The following is a 17,757-nucleotide window of genomic DNA, read 5'->3' on the forward strand; positions in this document are numbered from 1 at the left end:
ATCACTGACACGCCCCCAACTCGTACAGATCGGGGCTTAAAGAAAATCCCGAGCTCCCTACAGGTATTTACGATATTGTGGTGGCGTCCATGTGCATTCAACTCGGAAATACGATCTAAACAAGATGACTTGAACATACCATATCAGCACACAGAAGAGAGGGGCGGGGTGAGCAGAGCTCATTAGCATTTAAAGGAACATGCACTAAAATGGGTTGCTGAAATCAGAGCTCATTTTGACAAGGTAAAAAAGCGTGTCGATTTACACTACCATTGAGAAATTGTAACCGAAGTATGTTATAGACTTTTCATTAAGACCCTAAGGATGCTTGTGGAAATGGGCATCTGATGACCCTGTTAAAAATTAAATGATTTTTGTAACTCCAGTGTTCAAATGCTGTGTGGCCTCTCAGTTTTCTGTATAGGCTATTTATATCCACCTAACTACTGACTGGTATTTTTCTTAATGTCTGCAAAACTAGGAAGACTTTCTTATATAAGCGCTGGACTATTTTAGCTAGGAAATTTTAAAAGATGAAAAAGAAGAATTAGGAAGAATCAATAAGTTATGAATTTATTGCTATTGAGTGAATAAAATGTAATCATGTAACCATCAAAGAAATAACTGTAGTCTGATTTAGAGTATTTTAAAATATAATTTAATTAGTTTTTGGGATCCGATCATTTAATACAAATTACATGTGATCAATTACTACCCAGCTCTGTAGACAGAAATGTTGTAAATAGGCCGTCATTATTCTGATATTTTCTACATTCGTTTAAGTTTTAAGTATACAAATTCATAATAAAATAGATGGATCAAAGATGACTGCAGAGGGAATATGATATGAATAGCTGGGCCAAAATAGCTTTTGTATTGTTACAGTGTTGGTAGTATATTGTATATGAATGATGTGTATTTTTATCCAGAACTTTACCCAAATCTCAGCTTCAGGGCTTTTGTTAAAACTACATTTTTTTATATATATATCATTGCCCAGTGCCCATAGACAGTAGGATCCAGCATTATGGGTTATGGGTGTTGAAGTTTCCCTGCTGTCATCAATCCTGTGATTGGATAACAGAAGGAGTTTTGGGTGTCCTCATCCCAGTTGTGCTGTTGACTGATTATTAATGGATCATACCACGTCCCTCCAGGTATTGTGATGTGTTTGTTTCCACTGTCTGGGAAAGTTACTTTTAAAAGTAATACATAACATTATTGTGTCACCCCTAAAAAGTTCTGTTAGTTACTTTTTATGGAAAGTAATGCATTACGTTACTTTTGCATTTCTTTTTACTCTGCGTTCTTTGTTCTTAATATAATAAAGATCTATTATCATAGAGAGTGTAGAGGGAGCATCTCAAACAGATCTTGCAGCTTTATGGATTGCATGAAGACTAAGATGCAGGAGAAGAAAGTAACTGACTTTACTTAATAGAAGTAGTATCTCAGATATTTTCTTTTTTATTAAAAAGTAATGCATTTCTTCACTAGGTACTTGAAAAAGTAATCTGATTAAGTAACTTGCATTACTTATAATGTGTTACCCCCATCACTGCTTAATTCAACTCAGAATGAAAACAAAACACCCTGCGACACAAACAGTATAGTGGAAATCTTCTATATTTCAAATATGAGAAACAGTTACTTATTCATCTTTGAATTCTTGAATCGTGACTAGAACCAATTCATACTGCATCACAAGTGCAGTGCTCTATCAGGTGAGCCACCAAGCAAGATGTCCTACATCAGAAAAGACATACATATGGAGCTGGTTAACTAATGCAAATGTAAAAATATTAGTTCACAAATAATGCCCTATGGAAAATGTTAAAGCTCTCAGCTGCTGTGCCCATGACAGCCATCAGAGGGCACTCTACCCAGATCATTGTCTGTTTGTTGTTGACTTCAATTCCCATCAACCTTTGCATTAACCTTATCATGTTTCATTGCTTTCAGCTGTTTGTAATTTACCTAGTTAGCTCAACTATACCGTGTTCTCTAGCTTGGTTGCTGCTGTGTATTTGTCTTAGCGGATTGTTTTCATTTTGTGGTCCTTCAGACCACGTGCCCCTTTGATTTTTGAGCCAAGTGGTTTTTGAATGCAGCTTTAATAAAAGCCTAATAATATTTTTTATATTTCGTCCCCTTGGAATTATAAGGTTCTATCTGCGTTCTGAGCAGTTTTGAGATATTGAACTTCAAAGTTTTTGTGTTTTGTCTTCTGTAGATAGAACCTTTTTGTTTTTTCAAAAAAACAAAATGTACACAACTTAAAATAAAATGTAAATCACATAATGTAAATAAGTTGTCACAGAATAATAATATGTGAATAACTCAATTTTGACAAAAATGTCAGATCCTTATAATTCCAAGTGGATGATTTGATATGATCACACGGGTCTGAATAGAATGTTCAGTGCGGCACATCATCAGCTGCCAAATTCAAATCTATGCTTGTGCTGTGGCTGGTGCTGAGCCAGAGATAGAGGCGTTTTAGAGTTCTGCGCATTATAACTAATCGCACAAGATTCTGTTGAGCTTATGAATGCAATGGCCAATCAGAGGCGTGCAGATGAGTCATCGCTGAAATGCCGGTGCTTTGTTCAATGTGTGCATTCGCTGACTGAATTCTGCTCTCTGGCAAATTCTCTTTGTATAAAACAACAAAGTGCAGCTGTGTGAAGTGTCTCGACCAATCAGACACACCATTCGTCATTTTATTTAACAAATCAATTATCCATTAGATTAACAAATGAACATAAACATACTGGGTGCCAGGATGTCTGGGAACGACACAGGGCCCCTGCTACCATGGCAGCCAAGAGATCTCAGCCAGATCAGATAAACCTAAAGAGTTCTCAATCTCAGTCTCAATTTTCCATAGGAAAGACACATAATGCTCAGCAAAATGGACTCTTCTCTGATTCATTCATAGGAAAACCTTTCTTTGAATGAACATACATGTACTTTAGGGCATTGTGTATGTTGTTACTGTTATTGTATATTATCTTTTGTGTACTGTATGTTTTTATGCATGCTTATCACTGGTTAATATAACCTCATCTATACAATATTTGGTATCTATGAGTTCGTATTTTCACCCTGCCTCAGTTCAGTCTGTGGTTCTTTTAGATCCTAAGAGGATGAGGAGGACGTCTTCAGCCTTCGGCCTTCACTTTACATTCACCAAAGATCCTAAGATCTCAGTTGATGTCTGTCTTAGCTCTTTTCTCTTTCCACTGGGAAGAAACTCCCATTCAGCATCGAGTCAGGACATCTTTGGAATTCATCACTCTTCAAATCCCGAAGAAGGTGATCGTGACTCTTACACTACCGAACCTTTCATCCAAGTCTGCATTTCGGAAGCTCATTCAAAGGCTAAGGCAATGCAAGTATCGTAGATTTAACTAAACGATTAGCAAGAAAATCATCTGGGTTTGGAATGAGTAAGTGTGAAACAGAATGTTCATTTGTAAATATTAAAAATAATGTAACATTAAATACCTAGCAACAGCCGCGGACACAAACCACAATATGTTGTTCACAGAAACACAGGGACTCCTGCTCCTGGGTGCCTCTGTGTACAGCAGATTCATTGATCATCAGTCAGGAAACAAGTAACAGAGAAACTCCTGCATGGAAATGTGAAACATGAGTTTAATGAACTACAGTAATGCATCTTGGCAGTTCGAAATGTGTGATGACATACCAGCCAACTCCAATAAATATACTCTATCTGAAATCAGCGGGCTCACTTTGTCTGCAGCATGTGTTTCAGCGCTGCCTTTAGATTAATAGGAAGTGCGTGTGTGTTCTCTGCTGTTTGGATGATGTTTATGTGTGGATATATGGGAAGTTTTTATCTCGGATTGGGTAAGCGTCTCTCCAAACACTGCGTCTCTGAGCTGCAAACCATCATCTTTAGTGTCAGCTGTCTTTCACAGTTTTTACTGGCTGTTCAGTTTGGAATGGGCTCCTGAGCAGCGGAGAGAAAGGAGGGAACAGGCCTTGAGAGATCTGAAGACAGACACAAAATATGTCAAGAGCAAAGATCACGGAGGAGAATTGAGTGAAAACCGAGGGAAGGAATGATAGAGAAACTGAGTTCAAAGTGAGGTCCATGCCAGGGCAAACATGAACCTCACAGCTGGACATTAGGACACTTGGCCTGGGAATGAGAACGCGTTTTCATCGCTCTGGCTGATGGGTGAAAAGATTCGAATACACAAATCTAGAGGATATATGAGTTTTAAAATCCAAAATAATGCAGTAAAAAATCTAATCTAATAAATATAATAACACACACACACACACATGTTTGTTTTTGTGAAAAGTGGGGACATCCCATAGGCGTAATGGTTTTTATAATGTAGAAACTGTATATTCTATCGCCCTTCACCAAACCTAACCCTAACAGGAAACTTTGTGCATTTTTACTTTCTCAAAAAAAACTCATTCTGTATGATTTATAAGCATTTTGAAAAATGGGGACATGGGTTGTGTCCTCATAAGTCACCCTCTCCTTGTAATACCTGTGTCATACCCATGTCATTATACAGAGTTGTGTCCTGATATGTCACAAAAACATGCCCACACACACACACACACACACACACACACACACAATATAATAAATACATAAATTCAATAATACTATACATAATAAAATATTTTTCCTCACTGGCCTGCATTTTCAAATAAACCCGAATGCACGTACATAATGTATTTATTACACGATCATAAAAGTGGACACATTTATCAGTAAGTAGAAATATAAGGGAATCATTTTATGAAAAGTGAGCGTTAACTGCTAAATTGTTAAATTTAAGCGATGATTTTAGCATGCACAGGATTATGATGATGATTATTATTCTTAAGATACATTTCTAAATCAAAGGGGTAAACTTATGCCAGATGTAATCAGATTTTTTGTAGAATATGTTAATACACTTGGCATTTCTAATTATTTAAAGCTGCTGTAGGTAACTTTTGACGCTCTAGCGGTTAATAAACATAACTGCTTGCGTCTTGCGGAAGAACATCGTAGCCGGAACTACTTCTCTCTGTTTATGTCTATGAAGAATCACAAAGGTACTGGGTTACTCCGCCACGGTACCCCCGAAGCAATCTAAAATAGTCCGAATATAAACACTTATTATAGGTGCACCCTAGTGATTCAGGACAAGCTAAAAACACGGTTTGGAAAATGGATTCATGGTGTACTCCCTTATTATATACATTTTTCTACATTTTGAACACAAACAAAGTTACGGACCGCAGCTCTGATTAGTTGTTTCTTACCGGGAGCGATGAATTTCTGCAAATGGCAATAAGACCACTGGGAGGAGCCAGAGGAGCTTGAGTTTTTCACAGATTATCTGTTTTATTGTGACGGTTGGGTTTGGGAAAAACACAAGGAGAGGGTAGGATCCAAATGCAAGTATGGTTTATTGTAACAAAAAGGTTAAATACAAAATAAACAGTAATGAGAGACAAACAAAACCAAAACAAAAGAGGAAACCGGATGAAACGGGAACTCGGAGGAAGCGAGAAGGTAAGGGGAAGTCTCGGGAGACGAGAACAATTCACACATAGGGTAAGGACTCCATACAGATGACAGAGAAAGACAGCTATACATAGGGAGACTAATGACAAAGGATATCAGCACCTGAGCGATTTAATTGGAGTGCAATTACTGTGAAGACAGAACCAGACTAGAGGAATTAAAGTGCCTATGGTGAAGTGCCTAAGGAGAAGTGAGCTCACTAGGGAACACCCAGGAAAACAGAGACTGACAGCGTGACACTTATATTCTACTGTCAGGACATAATGACAGGTTTAACAAATATGTAAAAAATATATTTTTACAAAAGTTACCTACTGCAGCTTTAAAAGGTGTCATTTAGGTCAAATATGAATTTATTAGTTGTTGTAAATGTGTGATTTTTTTTTTATAACTATAACTGAATAATGACAAATTAAGCATCAAAAATCTATCTGAACACTTCATAAATGTATAAAAATCATCTTTTCTATTTAAAAAAATAAATAAATAATAATAATAATAATAATATTAATAGCAAAATCATGAATTCAGATTCAATGATTAGCCAGCTGGTTGAAATGATATAAATTATATATTTAAGGATGAATCTATATTGGATTTCTCAACTGCTTGATTGTGTTTATCATCGCAGAATAATCTCTTAGCTTTGCTATTTAATATATAATTTCCCAGCTATTTCTGTAAATTTGCCTATGTGTGGACTAAGTTTGACTTGACTGTTATCCAGATACAAAGTTTTAAGATCATTTAACCTAAATTAAAAAAAAAAAAACTTCACAAAATGAATCTTATAAATGTTGATGTACCGATGAAAAGTCTGCATCTGCATTGGCTTTACATCTGACAGGAAAGCCCTGTGAAAAATTGTGAAGAGTACACAGTTACAATGGAAAACACATACTCTGAATGATACAATGGAAACCGTTTAATGATAGAAATGAAAGACCACCTTTATTTCTAGTTACCTCACTGTTCAGGCCAAAAGCTGAGCAACAGCCAGTTCTCCCTCATTCATTTGCTTTCCTAAATCCAGGTCCAGAAGGAAAATGTACTTTTTGCATTAAGAAATCTGTTTGTCATCAGTCATTATATATACACAAACTTTACATCACCTCACTGTACAATAACTAGTTGTATAAATATTCACTGTTCTGCTATTGTTTATATCTTCCTGTCTTGTTTATGGTCTGCAGGAATTTGTTGAACATGTTGTGTGCATTGCAGTTTCCTCAACCACATTTTGTTATAAATAGCATTTTTTTTTTTTACTTTGACAGAGAGCAGGTATTGTTGCTGGCCTTCACTGGTTTATCCATTAAAATGTGTGAGATATGCAATGAAAGGTCATTGGACTGATCTTAACGAGTTGTGCGACTGGTTGGTGGCTAAACATGCTAAAAGTCATCATTTTACTGAACTATTAAACTGCACTGCTTTGGGGAAAAAAAACATGGAAGGTTGTTTTGGTTGAACTTTGGCAAACAATTATGAATTTCAATATTTAGACGCCAGCTTTTTATGGCTCCCTAGAGGTATTGTATTTTACAAAATCAGGTACAAAACAGGGCCAAAAAATGTTGGCCCAACCCGAGGTTGAAATAAATTATATGACTATATATATTTTTCATTTCGATTTTTTAAAATCGAACCATTACAGCTTTGAACTTTCACTGAACAGAGTTCAGAAACCTGTTAACACATTTTAAAACTAAATATCGATAGTTTGAGACAAAATGTTGGTTTACAGTTTTTAAACTTATATTTTCCATACATTTTGCAATGTAAAAATGATCTAATTACTTCCTGTAATGCTGTGGATTTATTTTATTTTATTACAAACAGATGCCAAAATGCTGGCATTATGTAAATTTATTTGTGGAATACGGTCGAGAAGGTCAAGATCTCGGCAAAGTTAACATTTTAAGTGATATACAGAGATTTGATGTGCTTAAAACGAGCTAATTTTCATGCTGCTGATTTTGTGATAGATAAAAGCCATTTCACTGCATGATGCTAACAAAGTGGAACCATATGGTTTTACAATCAATGAGACTTTCTATTTATCCTCTGCAATGTTTAAATTCGACTGATATCACTCGTATTATTCTTGACAGCAAACGTCTGAGATGAAAACATACAAACAATGCTCTCTCGTATGTTTTCTTTTGCACTGGAGCGGTTCCCGGCCTCTGATAATACACGATTAATCACAGTTCATGTAAGGAGAAGTAGGGAAACTCAGCACTGAATTTCCATAGATTGAAGGCCGCGGGAGAAGGTCAGGCAAGAAATCTACAGAAATCTGGAAGAGTTTGTGCACGTCTCCAATTCAATCCAGTGAAATCCACATGCAACCACCATGTGCATTGTAAAGACAATTGCCAGTTGAGTTCACATTTTACAGGTTTCTCAGCATTTCTGTTGAGAAACCGAACAATCTTGATGGTCACAATTTGTTAAAATGTGCCAAGTCCATACATGTGCTTTCTTTTAAACACGAATCAACTGATTCTACACATCATATGTTCTTATGATTAGTCGGCCAGTTTAATATTATTTACAATGTGATAAATAGTTTTCTTCCGTCTTTTCGGCTTCTTTCCTGATTTATGTATATGGATGTATGCTTTTTAATCATGACTGAGGTGTCCAAATGTTTTGCATGGGGATAGATGTGTTGCATATTTCTAAATAAATAACAGTAATTCAAAAGTTATTAGAGCATAAATGAACTAGTGTGCCACAACAGCTCAGTGTGCTATTGATCCGAAATCAAATCTAAATTTTGGTACAGAGGCACTGATAATCACACACAAAACAGAATCACACGAACAATATATTTATTGCAAATTAATTCCACAGAACTAATAACACAGGAATTACGTGAGCATGTATTGTGAAAATAATGGTATAAAAACATTTAAATAACAAAATGAAGCAAACATGTCCAGTACAATTAGTAATACATTGGAAGAGGAATGGGAATGGTAGACAAATAATAAAAATAAAAAAAAAAGTGGTCAAATTTGTGCAAATATTTATAGCAGTTTTACAGACCTACATTACTGATCTAAAAATATAATAATTTAAGAAATGCATTATTTAAACTACAAGGTTTTCAAAAGGCGACTTGCAGACCCAATTACAGCAACGGGGTGGAATTTCGAGCACACACACACACATCACAACAGGAGTACATCTGAAACGTTCTTCTGATATGTTGATTGTAGATTCGTACCGATATACATTCAAGAAAAAGGAAAATGACATCGTCTGCATTGTTCCATTGACTCAAAGATAAGTGCTAAATTGGGAACGTTTAAGAAGAACCTTTAGTCCGGGGGATTTGGGGGTCTTAAAGGCCACTAGATGCTGGTCGTAATGGTTCCTGTGTGTTTACACGAGATGAAAATATGCTCATTTCAGAGAAGGGTGGGGGTTGGGTTTGCTTTACACAGAAACCACTAAATTCGATCCGACAGGTCTAATGAATGGAGGAGGTCTGCGGTATCACCGCAATGCTAAGCGAGCCCACACTGCTCTTTGGTGAGGATGATCAGTACCACATTTCAACTGAAGCTCACTGGAGCCACAAGTACCAGATAAACATCCACGTACCATTCAACCAATGCATCAACATATCATGACGACACTCAGTTCACAGTGTGCTACAAACATCTACACATCACATGTGAGAAAAGATAAATACACACAAATCTGATGGACCTAATACAAATATATATATAATCTGAGACCATAACTGGAAGGTGAATGTTGCATAATTGTTCAAGCTGAAACGGCAAATTGTGTTCCAAGCCTCAAAAAAAAATCAATGCTCAATACAATCTTTCAGCTTTCAAAATGTCACGATTACAAAAATATATATATCTGGTTGAGAGGCACATCACTTGTAGACTCATGTTCTGTAGTTTTACTTGTGTTTTTGTTCCGAATGCAATGTTACAGTGGAGTTTTTTAGGTGTGACAGAATTCAATTGGGTTTTTATGATATGCCCAGGTTTAAGAAAGCAAGACTAGCTTATTATTTTTCACAAGTTCTTTTCTCATATTGCTCAAAAGGATGTAAAATGATCATGCTAAGTACACTTTAATTTTATGTGACATAACAGGTTTTTAGTTTATTTAGATCAGTGGTTCTCAAGTGGTTTTGCCTCATGACCCAGAGTTTATATTGGACACCCAAAATTGTACCAATATTGTGTATTGTAAAAATGTTCAGTGGTTTCATGCTCTAAGCAGCAAATTATTCTCAAATCATTGAGATTTTGACGAACCATGTCCTCACTGCAACCCGTATTTAATTCCTCTGGGAGTTTTTTTTCTCAAGCCGTCCATGTTGGTATCTGCCAGATCAGAATCAGAACTCAGAATTCATCACTTTTATAGACTTTTATGATGTATTTTTGTAGGCCAAAACTCAGAAATGACTTCGAATTGTATTACTTCCCATTCCACCATCCTGAAGTCAAGGAGTTGTTTTCAATTGGTTTTTGGTTAAATGCCTGAACTATTTAAATGCCTTGTCTTGAAAAAGGCAGTTGGTAACAAGTGGCTAAATGGGACTATACAGTAGAAGTTGTCGGGGACATTAAACATCATCATGTCAAACAGGGAAACTTACATACATAAAAAAAAATGATTAAATAATGAAAAAGTGATGCTATAGTTTGAAAGAAGAATGTTCTTCATAATTAAAGATCAATAGAACTAAACTGTTGAAATGTTCATTCCTATACTGTATATATTTCTTGCATCATTACATAGGGTGTTATTTTTAAGTTTAAAAGTTAAGTCTCAACTACTCACTATTTTATTGTTTGCATTTCATATTGTATATTTATTTAGGCCCATGGCCCTTGTAGAATATTTTTGACCTTCCAGTTGAGAACCACTGAGTAGAGTACTAACAATATACGCAAAACACAAGTATACCAAGCAGAACATAATTCTCCAATGTTACAGCAAAGACACAGAAAACCCTACTGTACGGTTTAGAATGGGGTTATTTGAAACAAAACCGTGAACGGTAGACCTGTAATAAACAGCAGGTAGTTACCAGGAAATGACATGACAATTCTACCACATAACTTCACACGACGCAACAAACATGATGCAGGTGATTGTTACTCGTCAAACTGAATTCTTACTAAACAATCTATGTTTATAGCTCCATTCAAAACACTAGTGAGCTGCCTCAGCATCCAAACAGTGTGTTGAAAGACACACAAATATCATTAAATCCAAATGATTCCAATTAGACTTAGCTATTAGCATGTTGCTAAGCTAACAGCTAAATACTCAAACAAAATGGCTTACACCAATATTGTGAAATATTTCTATTTATCCCTTCTTTTTAGTATAGTATATAAAACTAAAGCATTTTCTCAAATGCCTATAGGATTGTTTTTTTTCCACCGAGTTTGTTGCAGTGCATTATGAGAATGCAATCTCTGGAAAGGAGGCAGACCTTCCATTATTAGATTTTGCTGAACAGCCTTTTTTTGTGAGTTTTAAAATGCCGTCTTTGTAAGGCAGCTCACTGGGTTTTTGGAACAGAGTTTACAGCATACTATAAAATATCCAAACATTTGTCATTATTTGTATTGGGAAAAATGACAAAGATCGATTGAAGGAAATCTTCTTCATGTTTATCAAAATGTTGGACGCTCCCAAAGTGTGGGTCCATGAAATACAGAGAGACATATTCCTTTTTTAAAAGTTCTGTATTTAAAAAAAACTACATGTATACCATTTTCAAGTCAAGAAAACCTACAAAACGACATCTTTGGCGTAAGAAAAATAGCTAGTAAAACTCTACAGGATATGAATGTTATCTACAGAACATTACACAAGAGTTGATCATGTAACTGATCGATATCAGGAGAAAAAGGTTGATACGACGTATCTAAAACAATCTCATCTGGAATATTCCAAATATCTAAAGTGCTTCTGCATTAGTCCCTAATTCATACACAAGTGTGGGATTGTAAGTATAAGGCAGATTAATTCTATCCACTACAGATAGAAAACCATGCACACACTCAAAAGCATGGGTGAGACGGATGATACTATATCTATAAAGAACAATGAAGATTCCCTTTGACATGGTTATTTTTCCTGTCAAAACAGGCGACCAGAACAACTGACGCTTTATAAAGAAAGGTTGAGTTCTTTCAAAGACTATTTTAGCAGCTATAATTTCTCAGACAAACTCTGGTGTCTGGACTTTCACAGCCTGTTTAGGAATGAATAAGAGGTGACTGGAATATTCTCTTACTGTGCGGACTGGCGATTGAGGTTTCTAAACCATCTTAAAAACTGATATAAGACAGAGGCCAAACAGGCACGCGGAGAAAAGAGCTAGATTTTTTCCAATGTTAGCAACTCACGGATACACCACTCGACTCCTGACTGGCCAAATTCTTCTAAGTACACTGTAACTCCAGACAGGCCATCGCTGGAGAGGTAAGACTCAGTCCCATGTGGAACCGCAGCACTTCTCTGAGCATAATCAGAGCACGGTCGTGCTCCTCTATGTCGACAAACACAGCGCCCTCTATCAGCACCACCTGGTCCTGCAGTCGCAATGTTACGCTGTCTTTCCAACTATAGGATTCTCGCTATAAATGAGAGTAAAAAGAAATGTCAAACAACTTTACTGCACATATACCCACACACAATTTGTTACTTTTTAACGAAAAATGTTTGCTGAAAATGTACTTTGAAATTGATTTGCCAGCCGAGATGTAGACGAGTTGGTTTCTTACAACAGCATTTTAGTGGCACATAAAAAATATTAAAGACATCTAATAATTCAAGATGAAAGTCATAATATTTTGAGAATAAAATTTCCACCTATTCCACAAAAAACATCTGCACTTCAAACCTTATGTCAAAACAGTAATAAAATGTTGAAATAGACTCCAACTTGGTTAACTGACTGATTTATGAGAATAATAATAAAAAAAATGTTGGCAAAGTTATATCATTGTTCCTTTTGTGAGCATTTTAAATTCATCCCAGCTCCCTTTTATCAGTCCTAGAAGAAAGCCACTGAGGCCCGGTGGCCAACCCACATAAAAGAGAAAAACCTTAATAATTTACTTTTATTTTTCAACCTTTTCTTCTTGATATGCAGAGCTGTTTTTGCCAGCACTGGAATATTGAGCAGCATTGCCGTCATTGCTATTACTTGACTGGTGAATGTCCCTGAAGCAAAGCTAAATAGAAGTAAACGACAACAGAAGCAATCAAGAGCAATAATATGTAAATTTAGGAAAGAGGTAAATGTCAATGACATTTCAGCACTTAAGTATTTTAATTTTAAACCATTGCATCTTACCAAAATATCATAAAGAGTCCATTATCCATAATATCACTTCGTCTATTGAAAAAGTCCACACATCTAACTTGACATTAGGTGGCCACAACTACTACAGCAAAAAAAAAAAAAAAAAAAAAGTACATTATTTTTTTCATATTGCAATATTTAGGTGGTATACAGGGTTAGGTTAGCGACAGGTTTGGTGGTATGGGTAGGTTTAAGGGACATGTCAACAGTGTAATTATAATTGTAATTACGAATATTTATTACATGAAGGTATTTCTAAATACAGGTACAATGTAAAAACATGTATACTTGTATACAATACGGACACTGTATCAAATGACTAACTTAAAATCAAGTACATATTAAGGCCAACTAATTGGGGACCAAAACATTTTGGACTGTTTTCACTTGTAAATGGTGCTTTATCTGAGCATATTTCTCTCCTGATTAAGACAAGAAGCCCATTTTTTTTTTTTTTACTGGAGAAAGCAGTACTATGGATAGAGGACTCTTGGCCAGAAGCAATGGTGATGGATTTATTTATAACAAACATGCAGCTTTCCCCTTCACAATCGTGTCATGTGGATTATTGTGTTGTTTTTATCAAGAGTTTGGACTGTCATTCTGACGGCACCCATTCACTGCAAAGGACCCAATGTTCAGCAAGTGATATAATGCTAATTTTCTCCAAATCTGTGCCAATGAAGAAACATCTACTCATCTACTGTACATCTTGAATGGCCTGAGGACGAGTACATTTTCAGCAAAATTTTGTTTTGGGCGAAATATTCTTTAAATAAAATATAATACACTTTGCAAATGTGATGTCTTAATTCATGCCAATTTAACCAAATGTTGGGTGTCTTACATAGTTCCTGGTTCATCAGTTGATGCTCCCTTTGAGTCGTGATGAGCCTGCAAATCGTCCAGAACTTCTCCGAGCTCTTTAATAGTACGGAAGGTCTCTTTAGGGTCCTGTATAGTGAATGCTGAACACTCCTCCTGTTGCCCAAGATACACTGACATACCAGCACAGACATCTGTAGACAGACAAATAAACCAACCTTATTGCTATGTAAAGTGGTAGTAATAAAAATAACTGTGTTCGATAATACAAAAATGAGTTCAAACATGTCTGAGTGAAACTGGAAATTGAGCAGGAAATATCCTGGATCAACTGAACTGATTTGACATTAGCTATTATTTATTAAGTCATTGTTACATCAATAAACAAGAAACTATCTTTTTCACTAGTGGAGAAAGTACGTTTTGGTCAAATATAATGAAAACATATACTGATGAATCATGCACAAACAGACAGAATGAGTATAAAGACAGTAAACGGGGCCAGTTTCATTCTGTTCTTAGGCTATACACACCCTCCATCTTCTGTAGTCTGGAGCGGCTGGAGGAGAAGAAGGAGAAGATTCGTTCTGTTTCTCGATCACAGTCGATGTCCAGTTGAATATTAGCCAAGAATGCCCTATAAGACAGAATCAGACGTCAAAAACGAGAATGTGAACACATTTGATAAAGCGATACAATGTGTGTGTATTAATAAGATGCCTTACGCAGTGCAGGGCTTGCAGCCAGGGGCGCTCTCATTGGGTACCTCACAGCATAACCAGAATCCCCCCACGTAAGCGGACGGGTGAAACGTGCTGAGCCGATCCGGGTTACAGCGGCTGACCTGACTCAGTACCTCGATCCAGCTGTTGGTCTCCACACAGTTCCCCGCCTGCACGTACAGAGGCTTCTCGTGGATTACCTGAAACATCTGCAAAACAAGAGTGGTAAAGGGGGATATTACACATACACAAATTTTTTTTACAAAAGGCTGAATTTATTTGATCAAATACAGTAAAAAAAAAAAAAAAAAAGCTAAACCGGTGAAATATTATTGCAATATAAAAAAAAACTGTTTTCCATTTTTATACATTAAAACATTTAATTTACTGTTGTGATGCAAAGATACATTTTCATTATCATTACTCCAGGCTTCAGTGTCCTTCAGAAATCATTCTAATTGTCATAATATTACCGCTGATTTTTTTTTGTCAGACAAATGCAGCCTGGGTGAGCATAAATATTGAAAAACATTATACACATTTCCAGAACTTAAAGCTGCAGTCCTTAACTTTATGTTCAAAAATGTACAAAATGAATATAATAAGAGAGTACACTGTGAATACATTTTCAAAGTTGTGTTTTTGGCTTATCCTGAATCACTATAATAAGTTTTTATATTCAGACAGGTACTGGTGGAACCACTTTTAAAAGTACTTTATATGTTGCATGTTCTACATACTGTAAGTTTGCAGACACTTTTATCAAAAGCAACATACAATTTTAAATTTCTATTTGTATGTTTGTCCCTTGGGAATGAAACCCATGACCTTTGCGGTGCTAGCGCTATACTATACCAGTTGAGATCTAGAAACATAGATAAACAACCAACCCAACCCACCCACACACACACACACACACACACACACACACAGACACAAAAAGCATAAATACAACTTAGCTACTCACGTTTTTGCGGGTAAAGGCACTTTCATCCAGTTTCTCGACACCAAGGATGTTTTTCACAGGAATGACGCACAGTGCTTCTTTCCCTGTACACAAATACAAAGATACATTCATACATGCAGTTTAAATAGAAACATTTTTAATTCATTAAAAATACACAATTTTGCACTTTGTGTAAGGATATTGATAAATAACATGCATCATTACATTTGCACTAAATGTAAATGCAGAGCCTAGACCGCTGGGACTGTTTGAGTCTGTCTTTGCATACACACATCAACAAACATCTGGGGACTGTGGTTCAGACGGACACTAAATCTCACATGATATTCTGTATTGACCTGTGACTCGGTCTAGTCGGGCCGAGCCCGTGGAGCTGATAGCACACCAACTTGCTGCGCCAACACAAACACACAGCCGTTTCTCAGGCACATTCTACACATTTGAAACATTCCTATTTTCATCTCCTCCGCTGACGTGCAGCATTTTAGCCACAGAACAGCCAAAGTACACAGATGCTTGAGAACCAGAGCCACACATGCCACGTCAGCCCATCTTGTTCTCTTTTCAATCAATCTTCTTCCCGAACGTTGACCAGGTGTGTACTGCCACTAGCTGGCAGGCTTTTTCCCTGTTACTCTTTACTGCAGGTAAATAAATAAATAAGTGTATTAATAAATTTTGTCTTTCCAGTAAAAAAATAAAATAAAAATATCCTTAAAGTAAGTTAAACCGATATATTGTTCTCCACAGAACATAGAGAATAAATCCAACAACAACCTGAATGATGTTGGGATTATAGTTTTTGGGTAAATCTTTCCTTGAATAAAATATTATTTTAATGAAAGTGAGTCATTTGAATTGTATTATGTATCAAACGTTTAGAACAGCAGTTACACACCCGAGGCATTCCTAAAAAACTTTTATTTACACTATTTGTCTGAGAATTAAAATGCCATGGTATTAAACATTTGGAATATATTTTGTCCTGTTCCACTGGCAATTATTTTTACTATCATCTTATTTCTTAGTTTCTAACAGCAGTTTTCCAGTGTGGCGATACACTGCAACACCACAAACAGATGCTTTTTAGCTTCCTAACATGAAAGGGCAAAGATTAAAGATCGGTGGTTTGACATTTAACTGTAAAATCTTCTGCTTTGTCATATTAAGCTCCTTAAAGTAAAGCAGCAGAAAACTCTTGAAAACTCTGTAGTTTGGGGACAAAGCTGTCCTCAAAAGTGATAAAATAAAGCCTGAATGCACTCAAAGTTGCTTTGGATAAAAGCGTCTGCTAAATGCATACATTTATTTAAAATGTATTTAATTTATGTTTGTTAAATGGTGAAACACTTTTAGTATCAAGATTTTCTTTCCAGTGAGATTTCTAATCATTAAACAGGTCAGATTGAGTTTAGCCAGCCAGTGTACCTTTATTACATCCTCAACTGTCCCAGATCTGATATCTGGAGGAAACGTACAAGTAATAGCTGCACATCTACAGAGGACAGTCCATCATTTCGTCCAGATGCTCAGCGGTCATGAGTCCTCCATTGATTAAATAAGAGGAAATGAAACCATGAGTTATTAGCTTCTCTCCCTCTTTTAACTGTGACGTGAGCGCATTTGGTCAAAAAGACACTGTCTACTAAAAATACAACCTACATTCTGATCCTAAGGTGAATTTCAAGCTCATACTTCAAGAATGAAGTTCAGAATATTATATGTAACACAACGATTTTTACTGTATGAAGTCAGTTCTCCTCAATTTGACAAGGGTGTCCTAGTAAAATAGCCAAAAGTGTGTAGAATCACATCCACTGCCATTTCTCTCAACACTTCTTTCTTCAAATTTTTTTAACTATTGCATTTCAAGTGTGACTTCGGTGTCCAAAAACTTTTTGGGGTCACTACATGGACATAAAGTCCATAGAAAATACAGATGCTGTAAAAGAACTGTTACATTGTCCATAAAACAAATATTACTCAGGAAATCCCTTTATTGGTATAATTAGGAGAATAGCTAGTTTTTACCTAAAAGAGCTAAGAAAAGTCTTAATTTTAGCAAGAAACAAAATGATCAATTTTCCCATTTGTGTGAACACAAACAAAAAAACAATGCTTCAATTGTATAGATTACACGGTTACATAACAAATCTAAATCCACAAGGAAAAAACCTGCAAAGGAGATATTAATCAAACCAATTCTTAGTCAACCTCCTCATATTAGTATGACTCCGCAGGATCATGTGACACTGACTCTGCAGTCATTAACTCATCCGTGACAGGAATAAATTACATT

General features: G+C 36.0%; 1 protein-coding gene across 1 annotated transcript in view; it reads right to left on the reverse strand.

The window, feature by feature from the left end:
* Nucleotides 1-11,100: 11,100 nt before the first annotated feature.
* The window catches only part of rasa2 (RAS p21 protein activator 2), a 44,516-nt gene continuing 37,859 nt past the window's right edge, over nt 11,101-17,757 (reverse strand). The window contains exons 20-24 of the mRNA XM_026287909.1: nt 15,459-15,541; nt 14,495-14,700; nt 14,303-14,406; nt 13,792-13,963; nt 11,101-12,213 (exon numbers count right to left, since the gene is read on the reverse strand). Of these exons, the coding sequence (XP_026143694.1) occupies nt 12,183-12,213; nt 13,792-13,963; nt 14,303-14,406; nt 14,495-14,700; nt 15,459-15,541 (596 nt within the window). The 3' untranslated portion in view covers nt 11,101-12,182. The remainder of the gene's footprint in view (nt 12,214-13,791; nt 13,964-14,302; nt 14,407-14,494; nt 14,701-15,458; nt 15,542-17,757) is intronic.

This window comes from Carassius auratus, chromosome 18, assembly GCF_003368295.1.
Source record: "Carassius auratus strain Wakin chromosome 18, ASM336829v1, whole genome shotgun sequence".
Taxonomy (NCBI): Eukaryota; Metazoa; Chordata; class Actinopteri; order Cypriniformes; family Cyprinidae; genus Carassius; species Carassius auratus.